This window comes from Cynocephalus volans, chromosome 6 (genome assembly GCF_027409185.1).
Source record: "Cynocephalus volans isolate mCynVol1 chromosome 6, mCynVol1.pri, whole genome shotgun sequence".
Classification (NCBI taxonomy): Eukaryota; Metazoa; Chordata; class Mammalia; order Dermoptera; family Cynocephalidae; genus Cynocephalus; species Cynocephalus volans.
The window spans coordinates 106,053,442-106,077,037 of NC_084465.1; the positions used below are offsets into that span (position 1 = coordinate 106,053,442).

At 36.5% G+C, this 23,596-nt stretch overlaps 1 protein-coding gene across 3 annotated transcripts in view; it reads left to right on the forward strand.

The window, feature by feature from the left end:
* The window catches only part of PARN (poly(A)-specific ribonuclease), a 174,901-nt gene that overhangs the window by 1,294 nt on the left and 150,011 nt on the right, over window positions 1–23,596 (forward strand). For all 3 annotated transcript variants that reach the window (XM_063099351.1, XM_063099354.1, XM_063099353.1), the window contains exons 3-13: window positions 1,065–1,144; window positions 1,646–1,713; window positions 1,796–1,877; window positions 6,074–6,134; window positions 12,106–12,271; window positions 12,982–13,047; window positions 13,782–13,820; window positions 15,148–15,190; window positions 16,387–16,467; window positions 18,880–18,936; window positions 23,251–23,328. In XM_063099351.1, the coding sequence (XP_062955421.1) occupies window positions 1,065–1,144; window positions 1,646–1,713; window positions 1,796–1,877; window positions 6,074–6,134; window positions 12,106–12,271; window positions 12,982–13,047; window positions 13,782–13,820; window positions 15,148–15,190; window positions 16,387–16,467; window positions 18,880–18,936; window positions 23,251–23,328 (821 nt within the window). The remainder of the gene's footprint in view (window positions 1–1,064; window positions 1,145–1,645; window positions 1,714–1,795; window positions 1,878–6,073; window positions 6,135–12,105; window positions 12,272–12,981; window positions 13,048–13,781; window positions 13,821–15,147; window positions 15,191–16,386; window positions 16,468–18,879; window positions 18,937–23,250; window positions 23,329–23,596) is intronic.

A 23,596-nucleotide genomic window follows, 5' to 3' on the forward strand; every position in this document is an offset into this window, starting at 1 on the left:
TTCTAACTTTTATTTTTTATTTTTTTATTATTTTTTTATTATTTTTTTTTAAAAGATGACCGGTAAGGGGATCTTAACCCTTGACTTGGTGTTGTCAGCACCACGCTCTCCCAAGTGAGCTAACTGGCCATCCCCTATATAGGGATAACACCCGTGGCCTTGGAGTTATCAGCACCACACTCTCCCAAGTGAGCCATGGACCGGCCCCTCCCTAGCTCTTTCTTAAGGAATCCATGCTGGGGTAAATATAATCCTTGGCTAGTTTCTAGTAGGAGTTAATTCCCTTAGAAGCTGAATTTTCACCAGAAATAATTTTCTCTTGGCCTCAGAGATACAGTAGTTCCCCCTTGTTTGCGGGGTGTATGTTCCAAGACCTCCAGTGGATTCCTGAAACCGCTGATAACACCAAACTCTATATATGGTTTTTTCCTAAATACCTACTTATGATAAAATTTAGTTTATAAATTAAGCACAGAAAGAGATTAACAACAATAACTAATAAAATAGAACAGTTATAACAATATACTGTAATAAAAGTTTATGTGAATGTGGTGTCTCTCAAAATATCTTATTGTACCCTGCTTTCCTATTTTTGGACCACAGTTGACTGGGTAACTAAAACTGAAGGCAGAAAACGAGAATAAGGGGGGGACTACTGTACCTTTGTTGTTATAGGTGTTATTCCAAATTGGTGACCAAGACTGATACTCTAGCAATAATATACTTAAGGATTTGTTGATGTCTGTTTATGCATTAGTCCTTTAGAAAGCAGCAAAATTTATTAAAGCCAGAGGTGTTTTCTTAAATGATTACTGTGTTTCGAGACCCATTTTAGATGCTAGAGTTGCCATTCTCAAGTTGAAACATATCTCTAAGTTCATTGTTATAGAGTTTAGCTTAGTGGCCAGTGAAATTAATGCTAATTTTGAAAAAGTGAGGTAGGGAGCACTTCCAATAAATCTTAGTTCATAAGAATATGAAAGTATAGAGACATTGAATGGTTGACTGACATTCTTACATTAGCATCTATTAATAGCTAAAAACTTTTATTTCTTAAAATCTAGGAATCAGTGATGGACCTTCAGTGACCACATTGACAAATGGTTTTGACACTCCAGAAGAGAGGTATCAGAAGCTTAAAAAGGCAAGTGGACGTGCTGAGAAGACTTTTTCTTTACCATGTTGATCCTCCTTTTGTTAAATTATAGAGAAATGTAATCGTTAAATTTGTATATTAAGGTTTTCTAATAACAAGTGCAGCACTTCTTCTCAACCCTCAGCCATGAAGCAATATTTTAGTGATATTTAAAACAGCAAAAATAATTGTTTGCTGGAAAACATTTTGAAGAAGGCTTACTTTTTCAGTGTTAATTTGATTTACAGGAAATATAATGTGGTTATTTTAATCACTTGGAAATAGGCCTAATGATGCTCTGGATGATGGATAGGTGCTTAATTGGGAAAAATATATATATAAATTAATAAAGCTTCTGATACATAATCTGCCTAATCTGTTCTAATTGGAGGTATTCTGCCAAAGTCAAGTTGAGTAATTCAGAAAGCCCACCTAATTGAGCATACTATACTATTGATCATGTCAAATATGCAGCACTATTGTGACAGATGTTTTATTTCCCTTTTCCAGCATTCCATGGACTTTTTGCTGTTTCAGTTTGGCCTTTGCACTTTTAAGTATGACTACACAGATTCAAAGTAGGTTGCTTTAACAAGTGGCGGGAATTCTTTTGTTGTGTCATAGTATAACACCCTGAGTCTTCTTTTCTTATTTTCTCAGGTACATAACAAAGTCATTTAATTTCTATGTTTTCCCGAAACCCTTCAATAGATCCTCACCAGATGTCAAATTTGTTTGTCAGGTTAGTAGCATAATTGAGTTTTTTCTTTAATGAATTACTTATGAAGCAGTATGGAAATGTGTAATCAGAATTCTCTTTAAAATTTGGTTTTACTACTGGCTCTGGGCAAATCGTCTCACCTCTCAGAATGAATTAATGAGTTAATTTCAGAATGAATTAAGGAATAAGATGCGAAGTTAGGCAAAGATGGAAATCAGAACATGAGCTTTATTATTATTAAAGCTGAATTTGAGAACATGGCTTCTGAATGTTTATTTGGTATTTTTAATATCTTATTCCTGAATTGAACGTACACATCAGGACTTGCAGCCTTTCCCTAATCCCTTTCTTTTATCCACTCCAAGGTTTGAGCTTTATTTTCTGGAAGAGCAGAGTATGTGTATATGCTGTCCAGTAAGAGAGAGCCCAGAAGAGGCTAAGCAACTCTGTTCAGTTCTTTTCCCCAAGTTCACCAATTAGGAAATAGAGTATGAGATAAGACTAGTGTTTCCTCTTGTGGAGGAGAGAACTTACTTTATGGACCAAGATAAGGGTGCAGGAGGTTCCCCCTTAGAATATTTCCTATAGGATTGTTGTAGCTGACCTGGTAGACACTGGGTAGTTAATCTTTTCTCCCTTATAATCTTGCATCCTAGCTTCTGTCCCAATAGCAACATGAGTTCATTTGAGTTGTCACATCTTTCATTCTCTTGCATATAAAGTTATGAAAACCTGAGGACCAGCCCGTGGCTCACTTGGGAGAGTGTGGTGCTGACAACACCAAGTCAAGGGTTAAGATCCCCTTACCGGTCATCTTTTAAAAAAATAAAATAAAATAAAATAAAGTTATGAAAGCCTGGAAAGTAAGTTTCTGAGGGATTGAGTCTTATCAGATTCTTTCTGAAATAAGGCAGGATATAAGCAAATGAAATTGAGAGTTAATTGTATGCCTAGGGGCAAAATGGAAAAAGTGAAGATAATTTTGGTCTGAAACCTTTTCTTAAATTAGCAAGTAAACCGTAGTTGGTATTTCCTTTACCTTGCAATCAGTTAACAGCTACTTACCAGTCACTTTGGCATAGGATATGTAATTAAACAGTATTTGTAGATTCTCACTGAGAGAAAAATAGATTCAGTTTGGAAATTTGTGTGGATATAGTTTTCTAGCAGTACCAGGAACAGAGAATTACTTCAGGTGGGTTCCATGGCTGGCTAGGGGTTAATCAAACAAAAGTAGAGGGTGGTAATGAGACACTTTAGGGATGGTGCTCTGTTCTAAAAGACCAACACAAATGCAGTTATTCAGGGAGAGAAGAACTCCACCCATTGTGCAAACCGTGATATGGCTACACCCAGAACACTTAGTACGTTTCTAGTTGCCAGCCACTCCTTAAAAAAAAAGATATACTAGAGTTGAATATAGGCCAGAGGCTAATGTCTAAAATGGACAAAGGGATAAAAATACTGGGATTCTCTAATCTGGAGTAATGAAGGCAGAGAAAAGGATTAAACTCTTAGTATGTAAACTTGTGAATTGTATAGATAAGGTAAATGTGTCTTTGGATTTTCTTCCTATTGTCCCTTAAAATTCTATGACTGCTACAGAATTGCATCTTACCAGGGAGTTAGGTTCTGGAATCAGCGAGTAGGGTGAAAATTGTGACAAAATCACTCTCAAAAGCTCTTATCACCTTTAAAGTGTATAGAATTTGAGGGTAGAACTACCTAATATGTTCTTGAAAAAAATCTGTACACACAGATGCTTACATACTAGGCAGGATGTGGAGGAATGGGCTGACAGAACACACACCCAGGGAGACACACACATCGGGTGGAGTGGCAGGCAGAATAACATGGCATTTGTATCATTTTTGTCTTCATCTTTTTCTTTTCTTCCTCTTCCTTTTTCTGGCTGAACATCTATAGTTAAATTCATGGAAGGTAATGTGGTTGTGAAAAATTGGAAAGTTACTGATATATAGAGAGTAACAAATAATTTTTCTTGCGCCCTTTTCCCCATGCCACTTTCTTCCATTTCACTCCTTTTTTTCTAGCTTTTATGTACATGTATACATGTACCATATATCTACACATGTAACATAATTTTATCATTTTTCTTTAATATAAACAGAATCTTAATATTCATATTTTATATAACTTGCATTTTCCACTCAACAGAATGTCTTTGTATTTGATTGTATGAATATGTATAATTTGTTTAATCAGTTTCTTACTTGGAATTTAGAGGCTTTCCAATGGTTATAAACAATGCTATAGTTAATATCCATGGGCAGTATATCTTTTTGTGTATGTAGGAATTTTTCTGTAGGATAGATATCCTGGAAGGGGAATTGTTGAGTCATAGGACATATGCATTTAAAATTTTAAAATAGTGCCTGAAATTTTACTCCCAAATAGCTGTGCTTGTCTCCTGTATCTTGAAAATGGTGCATATAGGGCAAGTCAAAGGTAGTAGACAGTAAACCAGAAATAGATTCTGTTGGTTCAAAGGGTTTTTTTTGTTTTTTTTTTTTAAATTGTGGTAAAACGTACATAACATAAAATTTACCATGCTAACCATTTTAAAATGTATAGTCTAGTGGCATTAAGTATATTCACATGGTTGTGCAACCCAAAGGATGGTGTTTTATTGGAAAATAAATAGCTTCCAAAAAGGAATAAATGAATCTTCGATTCTGGATTTGGTGGAATAAAGGAAAGTAGGATGTTTTGGCGTCTAGTACAGGAAGGACAAAAATGCCTTTCCATAATCCATCTTTTGGTGCCTTTGTCACAGGTGGAATATTTAGGTGGGTAGAATTATAAGAATGCTTAGGCATGGTAGACAAGGAAGGAGGCTGGTGGACTAAGTCAGAAGACACTGGGTCTTGGTTCAGGACAAGTTTTAAAAAAGTGGGGCTCTGGGGAAGGTTGCTTGTTGAAAACTATAGAAAACCTGGACCCGATGGAAAATAATTTGCATATACCCAAGTTCGTATGTGTGTGTATGTCTGTAGTAAGATTGTTTTTTTTGCATCCTACCATGTTTTAAAAAGGATTTGTGTTGGCTAATAAAGATACATATAGTATTTACCTTTGAATATAAGATTTTTTTTAAAGTAAATAAAAAAATTGAAAGAAAAGAAACATGATATGATTACTGTGGTATGAATAGAACACAGAATTCATGCCAAAGAAAGTCTCAACTTTTTGTCTCTGAGCTTCCTAGCAGCTAAGAAAAGAGGGAAACAGTTCTGTGGTCAACAGGATCAAAACATTCCAGGGCTCAGGAGAAGTACAACTCTTCCCAGAATAGAGACTTCAGAACATTTACCTTTTAGTTATCATAAAGAAATCATTAATTTAGAAAACTTTGTCTTCAGTTACATTTCTAAAATGAATACTGTGATGAGTTTAATGGGATTGTTTGTTACTATGTTCTTCAATCTAGACTGGTGGTATAATGTTAAAGTACAGTTCAGTAAAGGTAATTCTTTGAGGGACCAGATTAAAATAATTTAGGTGTATAGCCTATCAGTGTTCTGATTTAACCCAAGAATAAAATTTGAGTAGCTATAGTAATGTTTCCCTCTCTTCAGTTTGAGTAAAGTCTTCATGATTTTGCCATATTTTTGTACCATCTGTAGTATTATTTACATAATATTTTTATTTATATCCAGTTACATATTTCAGCTCATCCTATAGCTGTTATGTTTGTTTCATTAAGTCTTGTTCCTGGGAACTTTTCTCTCTTTTGACCTGGAACATTAAGGACATCCAATTAAGATTTTGGATTTTCAATATCTAATTTGAGGTGAATGTTGATGTCTTATAACCTGCACATGTGAGCTTCCTTAAACTTGAACCTGGGGTGAGATAATATAAGTACATTTTATTTCTATTTATAATCTCCTACTCAGTACAGCAATCAAGAAATCAGGGAGAATATCTGCCTATTGGGATAATATCTGTTCACCCAGTGGATTTTTAAAAAATATTGTGAAACAAAGGATGTTTGTGTTATAAGCTATAAAGTAGAAGAGCCCAGATATTTTAAGTAAATTAATGGATCATTTGGCAGCTGTGGAGTAGAAATCCCTTTGCCACATTGCTTCCTTGCCTGGCTGTCTTTGCTTACTTGCCTGAGTTACTACTCTGCTTCTGTTCATCTGCCACTAACATCACTGAAATGTATGTACTGTTTACTCTTGTTTCAGAGCTCCAGCATTGACTTTCTTGCAAGCCAAGGATTTGATTTTAATAAAGTTTTTCGCAATGGTAAGATTGTGTGTGACTTATCTTTAGAACTTATAAACCTTCAAAATGTCCTTGGGAAGTAAATTTGGATTTGATTGAGAATTATCATTTTGCGCCTGCTATCTGAGATAGAATCTCAGAGTTCCAAGGCACCATATGCAGCCTTAGAATTTTTTAAAACTTATTGTGACCTTTTTTGTTTTTAATATAGTTAACCACGAACTGAGCAGGAGAATAGATGCTACTTCATTTAGCGCTAATGAATCTTTTCAAACTCCTGATTTTATTGAGTGTATTTATTCTGCCACTGGTGTGACTTAGTTGCCTAACTTACCATCTGTGGGGAATGCTTCCCAGTTTTCTTCCAGTGTGATAAATGGCATAGTGTTTTGTTTTGGTTTTTTTGGTGACTGGCCAGTACAGGGATCAAATCCTGGCCCTTGGTGTTATCAGCCCATGCTCTAACCAATTGAACTAACTGGCCAGCCCTGTTATAGTACTTTAAAAAGTAGCTATAAATAAATGTTAAAATATTTTGAATAATAAAAATTGACTATATTCCAGCAATGCTATAATGAAAACCCCCTTTTCAAGTTGGCACTTGTTTTATAATTGGAAACAGTTTCTCAGTTTCTCATGGGAGAAAAAAAGTTTATGTAGACTGCATGATTGTGATGGCTAACTTGTTGGTGAGCACTCTGAGGAAGAGACTGTGTTGCATTCATTTCACATCCCGGTGCAGACCGTGGTTCCTCTTCTGTGTTAGGGAGGTAACCATTAAATATTTGATGAGTGAATGGGAGCATAAGTACTGGACATTAGAGCACACCTGAGTGGCTTTCCCTCCTCTTCATTTATTTCCCTAAAAGTGTTTGGGAAAGCCTTGCTTTTCTCAGTAGTATTAAGCACATACTGCTTTAAGATCAATAACTATTTTAATTTAATTATTTTCATAAATTGTATTTTTTTTCTTTGGCAAATGTAGAATTAATGAAGGTGATAAGGAAGGAGATTTATCACAACAAAAGTACTAGATTTTTTTCAAAAAATGTACATAGACTTTAAATGAATTCTCTTTTCTCAGCATGATCTCCTTGCAAAGCCATTAGAGCCCATGCCATATTGTTTTTTAATTGCTTCAGTGGTGTTGCATCTTAATTTTTATTGATGATTTTAATCTTTGGAAATAATTGTCAAAACTGCTTAACATGGTGAGTGAACCAGATGGGCAACACAATTTGGGTATTGTAAAGTAATTTTTTAAATTTGTCTTATACTAGACTCTGAAAGTCATTATAAAACAGAAGTTCCAATGTATTTATGGCATTATTTTGGAATAGTCCAATCATCTTTTGAAGGACCTACTTTAGCCAGTGCTTATAGTTTCCAGCCAGTGCTTATTATATGGATGTATAGTTTTCAGCCTGTTTGGAAACTATACATCCATATACTATACATTTAGCCAAATTGGAGTATGCCCCATTCTCATTGTTTTGTAGTCAGACTTTGGACTATTTTAGTCACAACAAAATCAGATCTCCCAGGCCGTCCGTTATTATGAAGACTTATCCCCTTGCTGTTGTTGATATTCTCTGAATGTGATTTAGACCTTCATTTTTCTTCATTATCGAATTGTTTCCATTCAGGTTTTGTAAATGCCAGGCCCTTTTCTTCTGGCAGCCTTCTCTAAAGTTCCTTTGACTTCCTTGGCTGAAAGGGAAACAGGTGACTTTCATTACCCTTTCCCCTGCAGCCCTATCCAAGGCAGGTGGTTTTACCTTTTCTGTCTCTGGCCAGGCTGTGCTAGGTATCCTCCTTGTTTCTCCATGCCACTTTCAAAGGACCTGAATTCCCTCTTCTTCAGGAGCCACCATTCTTCGCAGGGCTGTGTCACCTAGCTCTACCACCCCTATTTTTGCTGACTTCATGGGCACAGCATCCACCGGCAGCCTTGGCTTTGGCTGATCACCATTCTCTCCACTCCTACCCCTCTCCTCGTTCTGGGTGACTTCAGCATCCACAAGGATAACCAGCAAATGCTGTCTTGTCTGTTTCTTGGCTGGGTCGTCAGCCGTCTTTGCTTCGATTTCCCTTTGGTCCTCTACTCCCTTGGCAGCATCTTTGGTCTTTTCATTGGTAACTCACTTACCACCTCCAGTGTTTCTCTCTCTGAGAGCACTACCTCTTGTCTTTTTTGTTGACTTACTCTGGTAGCTCATTTCAGCAATCTGTTGATTTCCATTGCTTTTTCACTGTCTATTATCTTCCCCTCTTCTACCTTGATTTTCCTCCTTATCTACATGGTTCATCATTATTCTTTTTTACTTCCCTTGCTTCTCTTTACCTCCATTGTACTTGCCTAGCAAAGTCCCAACTCTGGTTGAATCTGACCATCCACCTTCTCTGTTTGGGCATCGCCTATTGCCAGAAAATATGACACACCTGAGCTAATTTGTCACTGTAAATTCATGGGCACAAACTTCAAATAAGCACTCAATTTTGGTAAAAAAAATCTTACTCTCTGAGGTGTTTGTTTTTTACCACCTCTTTCTCCAGGCTTCTCACCCCAGCTCATGACCATGCCTCTCCATGGTCCAGATGAAAATAGAAACCAGCAGAGAAGAGCCACTTTGTATTCTCACCACCACATCCACAAGTCTATCTTCCTAGTCAAGCACTAGCTCCCCCAGTTTGCCCTTCTCTCTCCTGAATTACTCTTTTCCCTTCTCGATCATCACCATCAACCTTTATAAACATCCTGTAAGTACAGAGTTTCTTAACCTAGTCGATGGGCACCCTTTTCTTTCCCCCAGAGACAAAATTCAGGAGTCTGTGAACTGGAGGGAAAAACATTTACGTCTGTATTTCCTAACCTTGAATTGAAATTTAGCAGTTCCTTCTGTTATGAATGCAGGCAACAACTAGTGTTAGAAGTATCTGGGACTGTGTCATCAATGGAAATCCTAGGTATCTTCAAATGATATTTTAGTTGTTGCAGAAATTTTGAATATTGTTTATGCTCATCAATACTTTGTAATTATCATAGTTATTTCGCCTGCCATTAGATCTTGTTATTTAATGTGTTGATCAAAAAGCTCATTATACTATATCACTATATCACAGATGTTTAAAAATATTTTTGTAATTATTTCAGTATAATTGCCTTCCTATTTTAATCTTATATATTTTCATTTTATTTTATGCATTTATTTTATTTTATTATTATTTTTTTTTAAAGATGACCGGTAAGGTGATCTCAACCCTTGGCTTGGTGTTGTCAGCACCACGCTCAGCCAGTGAGCCAACTGCCATCCCTATATAGGATCCGAACCCGTGGCCTTGGTGTTATCAGCACCGCACTCTCCCGAGTGAGCCACGGGCCGGCCCGTATTTTATGCATTTAAAAACATTATTCTGAGAGAGCATCTGTAAGCTTCACCAGACTACCAAAGGGATCCATGGCACTAGAAGGTTAAGCACACCTGCAGAAATAGCTCCATCTTAAAATGACCCAAACCAAATAAATACCCTCACTTGATTCCACATACCTTTCCCCTTTCAACCCAGTGATATTCAAACTCAGAGCAAAGCACCTTGAACAAGTGGTGAGCTTTCACTGTTTCTTCTTCTCCTGCGGTTTTTTCTTTAACCCCTCCAGCCGAGCTTTCTTCTGCACCCCTCCATGAATACTGTCTTGGCCAGCCTGCACTGGGGCCTGCTCTGATCTCAAATCTAGTGGATCCCTCTTTGTCTTCATCTGGCTCTGCCTTTTGGCAGATTTCGACCCTGTTGATTACTCCCTCCTGCCCCAAATGCTGTCCTCCTGGCTTCCAGCAAACTTCCTTCTCCTGGTCTTCCTCCTGCCTCACTCTTGGCTCCTCACTGTTCTGATTGGCTTTCTTGTCTAACCAACTTCTAAATATTACTTTCTCTCATTGGTCTCATACCGTCTATGGCTTTATTTTTTTATTATTTAAAAAAAAAATAATTTCAGACTTACATAATTGTGGCAAAGAAATACCACAAAGAGTTCCTGTGTACCGTCCCTCCAATTACCCAAATGTTAACATAGTACTAGATTTGCATTGTCATCTCTAAACCATTTTTTCCCTAAATCATTTTAGAGTAAGTTACAGATGTGATATCCTTTTGCCCCTAAATTGTATTTAGGGGCAAAATACAATTCCCCCTGAATTGTATTTCAAAGACAATCTCTGATATAACCAGAGTGCATTGATCCAGATTAGGAAATCAGCATTGCTACAATAATGTAAGTTTTGCCACTTACAGCAAGAGAGAAAAAAATTTCCCCCTGGGCCATATTTAATCCAGGATCCTATGTTGCCTTTAGTTGTCATATCTCTTTTTAAATCCAGAATCGCTTCTCAGTCTGTCTTTGTTTTTTAATACCTTGATGTTTTTGTATAGTGGAGGTTAGTTATTTTGTAGAATGTTCATCTGTTTGGACTTGTCTGATGTTTCCTCAGACTTTCCAAATGCATTTATTCATTTGGCAGGAATATTACAGAAGCAGGTGTGTGTTTTTCTCAGTGCATCATATCACGAGGCACATGGTATTTGTTGGTCCCATTACTGGTGATGTTAACTTGAATCACTATTTTTGCCAGTAAGTTTTAGCATCTGTTGATGATTCTTGCTTTAAGCATTATTGTTAACAAGTAGTGTTTTTCTAATTCCATCATTCCTTATACGAATTTGTTAGTATCCCATGGCTTTAAATACTACCCATATCCTGATGATAATTAAATTTGTATGTCAACACCTCTCTTTTGAGCTATAGGCTTAAACCTGCAAGTTTTAGTTTATATGTACCCTTAGATGATTTAATATGTCCAGAAGGTAGTTTTTGATTTCCACCCATTGGGCCCACAAATCTAGTCTTCCCCTTCAGTTAGTAGCCCTACTATCTTTGCAATTGCTTAACCAAATAGGTAGGTGTCATTCTTGATTTTGCTTTTCCCTTTATCTTTCACCTCCAGTATATCAGTAAGTTCTCTCTCTCCTATCTTGAAAATCACTTTCTCCATCTACCCTGCCATCTCCATAGTCTAAACCAGGGTCACAAATGGTAGCCCACTGCTAGCTGCCTATTTTGTAAGTAGAATTTTATTGGAACACAGCTGTGCCTATACATGTCTGCTTTTATACTGCAATGCCGGCGTTGAGTATTGCAACAAAGACCCCAGTATGACCCACAGCTTAAAACATTTACTCTCTGGCCCTTTAAGAAAAAGTTTACTGACCTCTGATCTGAGCTGTCATCTTGTCTGGATAGTTGCTCATAACTGATCTCCCTCCTTCCATTCTCACAGTAGTCACCATGACCTTTTAAACATGAAGCAGAAAATGTAATTATCTTGCTTAAAACCTTCTAAGGGTGTCCCATCACTCTTAGAGTAAAGTAACTTTCTTACCATGACCTGTAAGAGCCTGCAAAATCTTGCTGAATCCTCTCTCCAATCTGATATCAGACCATTCTCCTTTGGCTCACATGTTCTGGCCAGACCAGTTTCCTTGCTGTACTTGGAACAGTCCAAGCCATTTTCATCCTGTGGGTATTTATACTTGTTTCTCTTGCCTGAAATATTCTTCTCCAGGCTCTCTGCATTTTTGATTCATTCTCATCCTTTGAGTTGATCCTCACAGAAGCCTTTTCTGATCATCTTTTCTGTGGAAAGTAGTTTTATGCACTAAAGACCAAGATGTATCTGCTTGTTCACTGTTAGTTACCCAGTGTCTGATACAATGCTTGGCACAGCTTAAATGCCAAATAAATATTTGGTGAAAGAAGAAGGAAGGAATGGATGAGTGAATGAACAAACACAATTTGAAATCACTTGCCTTTTTGTGTTGATTTTTTGAGACGTCGTTAAATATAGTAAATCTTTCCTGAGTATTTAGACTCTTTGGTTTGTTAAAAGAATTTTATGTCGAACTTGTACTAATACATTTTTAAAAAAATTATGTTTAGGAATTCCATATTTGAATCAGGAAGAAGAAAGACAGTTAAGAGAGCAGTATGATGAAAAACGTTCACAGGCCAATGGTGCAGGAGCTCTAGCATATGTGTCTCCTAACACTTCCAAATGTCCTGTGGTGATTCCTGAGGATCAGAAGAAGTTTATTGACCAAGTGGTGTAAGTTCCTGAACTGAAACCAAATGTACATTAAGTAATGTGCATTGGGGCCAGACTGACATCTGTATCTCAAACCTGTGCTACATATATGCAGTATACACACAGCTGTGATGTTGTGAGTGGCAGGATTTAATTGAGGCATATTTGAATTTGTGAAATAACAGCAAATTGTATATAAGTGTCCTCTGTATTGTACTTTGACTTGCTACATATCACGAGACAAGAGACCTCAGCAGGTGGGCAGACCTGCATGGACCAAGGTCCTGGCAGCCACTATCTAGCTTCCCTTAAAGTAGAGAAGTGGATCAGGCCCATCCAGACTGCAGCTTGTTCATGTTTTTTTCTCTTGCAGTGAAGTTTCCAACAAGCAGATGTGGCATTGGAGGAGTGGCTGGTCTTGCTTAGTTTAGTAGTCAGTATAACTGCTTTACAAGAAAAATAAAAAATTAAATCACTAGTACTAACAAATCCTTGAGAAATTGTCACTATATATTAATGAAAACATAATATCCCCCCCCCAAAAAAAAAAGAATGTGCCAGAATAAGGCATTTTTCTTTAAGTCTTTGAATTAAAAGGCTGTAATGTGATTTGGTAGAATTACATTGTCATATGTTCTTGCATTTAGACTGCTTCTGGGTATGATTATTCTGTTGGTTGATGATGTCCTTCCTTAAAGGTACTGATGGTCATGGTCTATTCTAATCCTCAGAGAGAAAATAGAAGATTTATTACAAAGTGAAGAAAACAGGAACTTGGATTTAGAGCCATGTACCGGGTTAGTTGTCCAGAACATTTTCACGTGATCTTTTTTTGGGGGGGAAAGGTAGATGATTTCTGGCATTTGATACATTTGGTATTTTAAAAACATCTTTAAAAATAGTCTTTTTATAATAGGTAGGGTATGTTTCCAAGATTTAAGCACTGACTTCAGTCTTAACACAGTGGGGACGATTGTATATTGAGACACTGAATGAATGCTTTGTCCTGTACCTGAAGGGGAGAAAACTGTTGTGCAACTTTGACTTTCAATTCTGCCCAAGGTGACATAATTTCTTTGGCCTTGAGGAGCACTTAATACATGAAGGCTTCAGAAGGGAATTCACTGTCAGGCTACTTCTATCCTTTTAATTTGTCTCTGCAGTAAAAAAACATCAGCATTTCAAAGAGTCGGTAACTTGAACATCTTTTTTTCCTTTTACTTCATGACAAGCTTCACAAAAGTATTTTAATGCATCTTTCTACTTTAAATTCTCTTAAACAGCTGCAGGAAGTAATAATTAGATAAGAACTTCTACCTCTTCTATAAAAGCAATATAATAACATTAAAGAAAATTTTGATAAAGTGATGAGGAATCCTCTCATGTCAGACATCCTGCCTTTTTTTGTTTGCATTTTACCTGTCAGTTCTAATGAAGTCTCTTCCTAAAATTAAGTCTTTCTCAATTAGTGCTTGATAAGTTAGTTACTTTTAATGAGCCAAAATCAATACCTTTTCTTTCGTTTTTATAGGTTCCAAAGAAAACTAATCTATCAGACTTTGAGCTGGAAGTAAGTGTTTGTACTGTATGTGAGAGCTCTGTGAGGGACTCAGGATTTAAATACTAAATATAATGTCTTAGCTGTCATTTCCTTTTTGAAATTCTGCAGTTCAAGGGCTGGCCAGTTAGCTCAGTTGTTTAGAGCACGGTGTTATAACACCAAGGTCAAGGGTTCGAATCCCCAAACAGGCCAGCCCCACCCCCTCCCCCCCTAAAAAAGAAATTCTGTAGTTCTTGGTGATTTGACCATACCAAGGTCCCCCACTTTCTTAGGTTGAATACCCACTTAATTTATTTTCTTTGTTATTGCTTCTAAAGGATGTTTTAAAGCCTTTTAAATTTCTTAATTATCACTTTGGCTTCATCCATTAAGCTCTGGATATATAGTGTTTTTGTCCTTTGAAGGTATATGGTAAAGGTTTGGTTTTAAGACCTAAGAAATACTCAGATGAATACTTTTTCTAAAACAGGGGTTCTTAACATAGGGTTAAACTGTGGATGGGTTTCAGGAGGTCTGTGAATCCCCTGAAATAACATTCAAAATTTTGTGCATGTGTTTTTCTGGGGATGTTTCCCGTGTTTTCATTTTATTTGCAAATGGTTCTCTAACTCAAAAATTGAACATTGAGGGAGCATTCTGAACCATTTGGTCTAGAGTGCTGCCCAATTCTAGAGTTGTATACCAAGTTCTCAAATGAACTTTCTTTGTTTATCCTCAAAAAAAATTAAACATTGGCATTAGACAGATAGACGTTTGCATTTGATTTTGGGGTCCTTGTTCCTCTGTTAAAATCTGCCAGTGACACGTATACTAGGAAAGGACCATTGTCTGGTTTGCCCAGGCTTTTTTCCTATCACTTTATCCTTGTAACTTACTCTGTGCGCATTCCAGATCCTTCTCCTCAGCTGATGCAAACTACCATGCCAAACTACAGCAGAGCTGCTCATCTGAAACTTCCCCTGTGTGCCCCATGTAGTCAAAAGAGACCTTCAAAATTTCAGTTAGGAAATGCTTATATTTGGAAGCAAAAATTTGATTGTGTGGTAATGAGTTGACTGTATTGTGAGATGCAAGACATTTTAGAAAATGCTTAAGTCCTAAAAAAAATTAATTTGAAATCAAATACATTTCTGTGTGTTAAGGGGAAGGGAAACATTTAGGAGCTGAAATATTATGAATAGGCTTAATGTAAAGTCTTCATTGTAGTGATAATTATTTCATATTTAATAAAACTCATTTTGTGTAGTTTATAGCTAAATAGTTGATTTTAAAATACTCTGGGTTTTGACTGTCATTGACTTATCTACTGATGTCATATTTTCCTTCTTTTCGTTAGGTATCCCAAAGGCATTCATGTTGAGACTTTAGAAACTGAAAAGGTAACCCCAAGAATTATCTATGGCTAACATTAAACACATCCAGTGATACACTAATGTGTTAAAAGTCAGAATTTACACCTAGGCTTTGCTATGTATAAGCTGGGTGACCTTAGGCAAGTCATTTAAGCTCTCTAACCCTCATTTTCCTCATTTGTGTATTGAGGCTGAGCATGATAATGATGATTTTATACTTATCTTTCTTAGGGTGATCCAATAGGTAAATGGAAGTGAACATGCTTTGTAAGCTTGAAAGTATACAAATGTTAGTTCATGTTCTTATACTATGGCAGAAAGTTGTGAGAGTATGTGAAAAAAATGGCTTCATGTTATGTGGGCAGGTAAAATTAAGTTTTAGAATCTGGGTCATAAACATAAGCATAGCTATTGTCATGTTTTCCCAAGGTGCACTGATAGAACTATGACAGGTAATAGGTGGCTAGTGGTGGGTTCCTTTAGCAGAATTTTGGAATTTTAGTGGTTGTTGCTCTTAAGTCATATATCAAATTAGAAATTAAATAAAAGCAATCTTGCTGGAAGATAAGTCTCAAACTTTGACATAGAAGGTTTTGTGGTGTGTTTAATGGATACAAAATGCAAAGTATGAGAAAGAAAGCAATAGGTGTTTGGCACATTACCACATAATCCAGGATTTTTTTTTTTTTTTTAATGATGACCGGTAAGGGGATCTCAACCCTTGGCTTGGTGTTGTCAGCACCACGCTCAGCCAGTGAGCAAACCGGCCATCCCTATATAGGATCCGAACCCGTGGCCTTGGTGTTATCAGCAAGGCACTCTACTGAGTGATCCACGGGCCGGCTTAGGATTTTTTTATTATATTCATAAAATATAATATAGAAATTTTACTTTAAAACTAATTATTTAGAAATTCATATTCAAATGCAACATAACTTCATAGAAAATGTCTTATTCTCATAGTCTTTTGATACTTTTAACTGACGTCTGTTGGGTTGAATTAATAAACCATGGGAAAATGTCATGAAAATGCAGAGGCAAAATTTTGGTTTATAATGCAACTCAGCTCAACTTTTGGTGGCATTTCAAAATACTTTCTGTTGTATTTGGGCCATGAAAGACTGTGCAGTGATAAAAATGATAACTTCTAATGGTAGCAGAATTCTGAAGTTTTTGGGTCAAGTTGCTTCCAGAAAATTGTATCTCTGCTTTATATCTTTTAGAAGGAGCGATATATTGTTATCAGCAAAGTAGATGAAGAAGAACGCAAAAGAAGGGAAGAGCTGAAACATGCTAAAGAACAGGTAATTGGGCCATGTTAGTTTCCTTTGGGTGAGAAATGGCAACATAGAACTGATTTATTCCTTTCTGTGTATTTCTAGATCATATGTTGGATTCAGTTTAATGAGTAGTTTTCTACCATAGAAGAATTGAATTGGTAGAAAAACCTAGAATAGAATAAGGTTCCAGAATAGAACCTAGAATAGAATAGAATTAGGTAAGCATTAGATGTAGCCACAAAATGAGTTTAACATGGTTGACCAGTGTCCACTTAAATGAAGCAGTTTTGAAGAAAGTGTTTTTGGTTATTCAGGTTGTGTGTCACTGAGCTTCACTGCCCATTAGCTAATAGTGCTATGCCTAACCTCATGTGCACTTACTAGTTCTCCTAGAACAAAATTCAGAACATGGGATCTGAGAGATTAGGTTCATGTGGTTGTATTTGCGTTTTTGGAACATCACCCTGGTTACTGTATGAAGAATAGATTCGAGTAAATCTGGAGGCAGGGAAACAGGTTAATATGTGGAGTAACCTAGCTAAGAGATGTTGGCTACCTGGAGTAGTAGGATAGTTAGTAGCAGTGTAGGTAGAATCTGGAGATATTTGGAAGGTAGTATCCATAGAACTTGTGATTGGATGTGGTGGTGGAAGAGGAAGGGAGAAGGAAAATGCTCAAGCCAACCATCAGAACAACTGGGTAGATTGTAGTCAGTTCACTTAGATGGGATGGGCTGGAGAAATATTGGTGGGGAGACACAGGTAAGGGTAAGGATTTACCCTTGGCACTGGATTTAGCCTTGGGAGTAGGTTTGTTTTTTTTTTTTTTTTAAATTTACTTAAAAACTTTTATATTTAACTGTGGTAAAATACACTTATAAAATTTACTGATTTATCTATTTTTAAGTGTGTAGTTCAGTAGTATGAAGTACATTCACATTGTGCAACCTTTACCAACATTATTCTCCAGAATTATTTTCATCTTGCAAAACTGAAACTCTGTACCCACTAAACAACACATTTCCCCTCTCCCAAGCCCCTAGCAACCACCATTCTACTTTCTATCTTATGAATTTGACAGGTACTTATCACTCTAAGTGCCTCATGTAAATGGAATCATATGGTATTTGTCCTTTTGTGATTGGCTTATTTCTCTCAGCATAATGTCCTCAAGGTTCATTCATGTTGCATCATGTGTCAGAATTTCCTTCGTTTTTTTAAGGCCGAATAATATTCTGTTGTATTATACCACATTTTGTTTATCCATTCATCCATTGATCCACCTTTTGGCCATTGTGAATAATGCTGGTATGAACATGAGCGTGCAAATATCTGAGTCCCTGCTTTTAATTCTTGTGGGTAAACACCCAGAAGTGAATTGCTGGTGACATGGTAATTTTTTTTTTTGAGCAACCTTCATACTGTTTTCCATTGTGGCTGCATCATTTTACATTCCCACCAACAGTGCACAAGGGATTCCATTTCTCTGCATCCTGGCAAACACTTGTTAGTCTTGGGAATAGTTTTAAGGAGATGAGCAATTTCATTGAGGATGAAGCCAGAGAGCAGAGAGCTTCAAGCACCTGGGAGTTAAACTGAACTAATGAGTGGAGAGGTCTTTCAAGCAAGTTAGCTGTGATGAGATAAGGAGATGGGGCAGTAGTTAGATGGGGCGTAAAGTTCATTAGGGAAGGGTTTTCAAGGTAGGAGAGATATTGAGCCTATTTAAACAACATGGGGAAGAAAATAAGAGAGAAGAAAGTGGGTGGGGATGAATCTCAGAGAGCTATGCTTTAAGAATTTTGTAAAAATGTGTTTGTCAAGGAAGAAAATCAGGGCTTTTGAATCAGTCAGCTGCTAGGTGGGTTTCCTCATAATTTAAAGCATTATTAAATTTAGCCAGCAGGTGGCAACTTATTAAAGTTTGTTTGTTTGTTTGTTTGTTTTTTAAAGATGAACAGTAAGGGGATCTTAACCCTTGGCTTGGTGTTGTCAGCACCACGCTCAGCCAGTGAGCTAACCGGCCATCCGTATATAGAATCCGAACCCGTAGCCTTGGTGTTATCAGCACTGCACTCTCCCGAGTGAGCCAAGGGCCGGCCCTAAAAGTTTGTGTTTTTAAGACACCTTGATAGAAATTTTGACAAGTGATGTAAAATGATGGATGAACTCTAGGAACTGTTATTTCAGCAACTAATGAATAATTTGCCACTTGCTTATTCTGACTTCTGAAACAGAAGAAAGGTATGTACTTAGATCATTTCAGATGCAGTTGTTTGGGGTGATAGGTGCAAAGCATGTGAAACTAAAGCTACCTAACTTGATATGAAATATCAGTGGTTTTTTTTTTTTTTGGCTAGGTTTTCAGCCCATTTAAATAAGGAATATATGTATGTCAATAATATATATGTTTTTTTTTTTTTTTTTTTTTAATTAGGAGGAACTGAATGATGCAGTGGGATTTTCTAGAGTCATTCATGCCATTGCTAATTCTGTAAGTGAACCAGACTTTTTCTTCTTAGCTACATTGCTGAACATAATATTTAAGGTGAAGTACCTAATTCTCATTGCAAATTGATTGTTTGATCACATTTAGAATGTTTACCTGGTATGGAGGAAAAAGTTAGAATTTCATAAAGATAGGCTGTTGTTATAATGCACTTGGTGAGACATCATAATTCCTGAATTATATCCAAACCGTTTTCTCAGCACCACACTCTCCCGAGTGAGCCACGGGCCGGCCCTCCAAACCGTTTTCTAGGAAGCCTTTCCTGTAAAATGTGTCAGAGGATTATACTATAATGTCCTGATATGGCTACATGAAACTAATGTTTATTGTTCTCAAAACCAGTAAGTAGTAAGAAGTAAGGAGTAAGGGGAAAAACAATCAGATGTTTGATTGAAGGTGTTTTGTTCCCTGAGTAGAAGAATGCAGAAGATAAAAATAATTATGTCTATGTTGAGATCTACTGCATAACTGAAATTGAAACTTGTATCTAATAGCCTTAAGAATATTTGATATGTTTTAAAAATGTATTGGCTATTTGTATAAATGTGCTAGAGGATTCTATGATAGATATGATATTTTTTCCTTGCTTTGTAAATCCTTTCTTAAAAGAGGCATCCATATTTTGCATAGATAAACTAGTCATGCTGCTGGTTGTTTTAGGCAGGCAGCTTACTTGGGTGCTAGATTGCCTGGAGTCTAAGACTTCCTTTTTCTTGAGCAGTTGGCTCTGGGAGAAGGACTCATCTTGTTCCTTAGATACTGAGGGACAGGATCTTTGCTTCAGGGGAGCTTTAAGTCCTTAGAGACCCTCTCAAAGTTCTGTGACTGTTACTACCAGGGGCAGGCTTGTAAACACAGGGATGCTGGAGGGGAGGCATGCCACTGTCCTCATTTGGGTATAAACAGAAGTTACAGAGTCTTGTAAAAGAAGAGGGTTGGTTCTTTAGGAACTCTCCACTAATGTGAGGTAATCAGAGTGGAAACTGGAGAGAAACAAAGGTGTGAGTCTGTTCAGCAATGGCTAGGATCACAGGTATCGAGAAAAGCAGAGATGAGTTTCTGGTCATATTTACTCACATTGTACACATTTAGCCTGCAGACTTCAGATAAGTGGTTGGTTTGACTGAAGCTGGCCCTAAAATACACAGATATGGGGCATCAGTTGGCTTTGAGCTCTCTTATAGCTATCATGATAGTTTAATTAGCTTTTCCAGGATTGTGACATTTGTTTGCCTTGTACAAATTCAGCTACCTTAGCTTGTTGTACCTCTGTTTGCTCTTCTCTGATGTCTTTCTTCTACAGAATAATTCACAGTATGTTCTGACCATTGGTAGTTAACATCACAAGGCATACTATGAAAAAAAAAAGCCCTATTTGTTAGTGATCCAGATGTTTAAAATTTGAAAATCACATACCTTAAAAATTTTAATACATTCGGCCGTCCATATTCGTGGGTTCCATATCTGAGGATTCAACCAACTATGGATTGAAAATATTAAAAAAAAAATCGTGTCTGTACTACACATATATAGACTTTTTCTTGTCCTTATTCCCTAAATAATACAATGTAACAACTATTTAGATAACATTTTTATTATATTAGTTATTATAAGTAATCTGAGATGATTTAAAGTATACAGGAGGATACAAATAGATTATATGCAAATACTAGACCATTTTATATCAGGTACAAGAGCATTTGCGGGTTTTGGTATCTGTGGGAGGTCCCAGAATCAGTGCCCCTTGTATACTGAGTTAAGCTCTATAAAGCCAGTAAACAGTAAATGTTCTTAAATATTTATATCACACCAAAGTGTTTTCCACTCATTCTTAGTAAATCTGTTTTCTATATTTTTAAAAAAACTTTTAGTTTTGTTCTAATTTTACACTTACAGAAAAGTTATAAAAATAGTGCAGAGTTTCTGTGTATCTCTCACCTAGCTACCCCTAATGTTAACATCTTACATAACCATTGTATAGTTATCAGAGCCCAGAAATTAACATTGGAAACTAAACACCTTATTTGAATTCCACTAGGTTTTCCACTAAGTACTTTTTCTGTTCACGATTCTCTGCAGGGTCCTACATTGCATTTAGTTGTAACTTCTCCTTAGTCTCCTGCACACTTTAACAGTCTGGCTTTGTCTTTCATAACCTTGATATTTTTGATGAGTATTGATTGTTGTTTTGTCAACTTTCCCTCAGTTGGGATTTGTCTCATATTTTCTCATGATTGAGCTGAGGTTAAACGATTTGGGCAAGAATACCACAGAAGTGAGGGTTAATGAGGTTTATCTTGATCACTTGGTTAAGGTGGTGTCTGCTGGATTTGTGTTCTGTGAAGTTACTGTTTTTCCTTTGCAGTTAATAATTATCTTGGGGAAGATAGTTTGAGACTATGAAAATCCTGTTTTTCCTCAAACTTTTATCCACTAATATTAGCATCTATCAGTGGATCTTGCCTGCAGCAATTATTACTGTGGTATTCTAATGGTGAATTTGTACTTCCCTCTTTCTTTCTACATTTGTTCTTAGAATTCTTCTGTACAGAAGAGGGAATTCTTTTCCCTGTTTATTTATTTATTTTTGGCAGCTGGCTGGCTTTGGTGTTTCCCTGCTTATTTATTTAATCATTATTTATGTATATGGATATGGACTCAGGGATATTTATTTTGTTCTACAGTTTTTAATCTAGTATTTTTATTATTTATTTTGTTGCTCAAATTGTACCATCTCTGCCCATTGGAGCTTCTGTGGTTTGGCTCCTGTGTCCTTTGAACAAGTCCCCATCCTTTTTTGAGTACTTCCCACTTTATGGCATCACAAAATGTTCTAGGCTCATGTTGTATGTTCCCTGGCTCAGCTGTGGAATCAATTACTTCTCCAAGGAATCCTGGTTCCTTTTATTTTTTATTTTTTTGGCAGCTGGCCAGTATGGGGATCCCAACCCTTGACCTTGGTGTTGTAACACCAAGCTCTAACCAGCTGAGCTAACTGGCCGGCCCTTGTTCCTTTTATTGGGGAATGGTGTTTAGAAACCAAGATTTGGCCCTAGGTTTCTACCATGATGTCATTACTTCTAGGCCCTCTCATTGGACAAAGCTAAGAATGATGTATCTGTATACCCATGCATTTGCACACATAGCTGTATTTGTGTCTGTGTGTGTCTGTGTATGGATATAGTCATGCCTTTTACAGATATGTCAGATTCCAGTCTAATACCACAGGGTTTATTTTTAGCTTATCTCTTTTCTTAATTGTAACTTTTTTCACCAACAGTGAGAAACGCAGTTCTTATTCTCTACATTATATATGTTTGTTTAAATCTGATATACACAGTTTCAGAACTACTAACCCATACCTTGTGAGAAGTACAATTTTGACTAGATTATAGCATTTATGTGTAGTTCTTTTTGTCTTTAGCCTCACAGTATCTAGTCAAGATGCTATTTTCCAAGTTAGTTTTTTTCTTCTCACCCTCCTTCAGTGTGGTTATGGTATTTATAATACAGATAGGTTCATTTATTAGTGTTTGTATTCCATCTTGGGTTCCCTACACATCTTTTTCATGGTTTCAATCATTGCTTGGTATTTTAGCATTGTGTAGGGTTTCCAAATGTACACAAATACTGAGCCAGAAGGACAGCTTTTCTGTTAGGTTTGGGAGATTTTGTATAGGATTATTTATTTCAAAGAATTATATTTAGCCCTATGAGTCAAGTAGTGTTACACTGAAGGTCCATTGGGATTTATATAGTAAAAAGCTCCACTGTAGTGACCTGATGCTTTATGTTAAAAATGCTGTTATTGTCTACCCAAATCTACAGTGACATTCCATTTTGGTAGTTTAATTTTAATCAAAATAGAGTAATTTATTGCATATATATTGTACTTCCATTGGTTGAAAAGCAATGAATTTTAATGGAAATGTGTTTTAAAAATGTGCCTCATAAATTTTGACATAGAACGTAGGAAATGAAAGTTCATTCTGTTTAATCAGAAATTGGTTTTACCTTTTAGCATTGTGATGAATGAATCTCTTAAAATAAGTAGGCTGTTTTAAAGAATATAGTCCTAAAATATATGAAGGTACTTCAAAAAGTTTGTGGAAAAATAGGATTAAAGGTAATATGAATTTTTACATGAACTTTTAAATTTGCCTATATTTATACTATTTTTAAATATGGAAAAGCAAATTTAGTGCAGAATTCTCATGGAATCTGAACCATGCATTTCATTGTCAGATCCTAGTATAATTTTGTACTTATAAGTCTTTTTCCTAAACTTGACTTTCTTAGGGAAAACTTGTTATCGGACACAATATGCTCTTGGATGTCATGCACACAGTTCATCAATTCTATTGCCCCCTGCCTGCGGTAAGTGACTGGTCAGCCTGTGTTAAAAATTCACACTGCTTTTTTACTGAGTGTTCTCTACTTGCATGCCATCTCCTTGTATGCAGCATGTTTCCACAGAGAGAATCTTACGAGTTAGGTGTACATTTTTGATGAGAGATAGATCCATTTTAAGGGATCTTCAGTTTTCTGCCACTGCCAGAGCAAGGTTAAACATTGTTTCGTTGTCTTGATGTGAGTGATTTGCTCATTTAGTCCTGGGCAGGGCTTCCTAGACCACAGGTGTGGG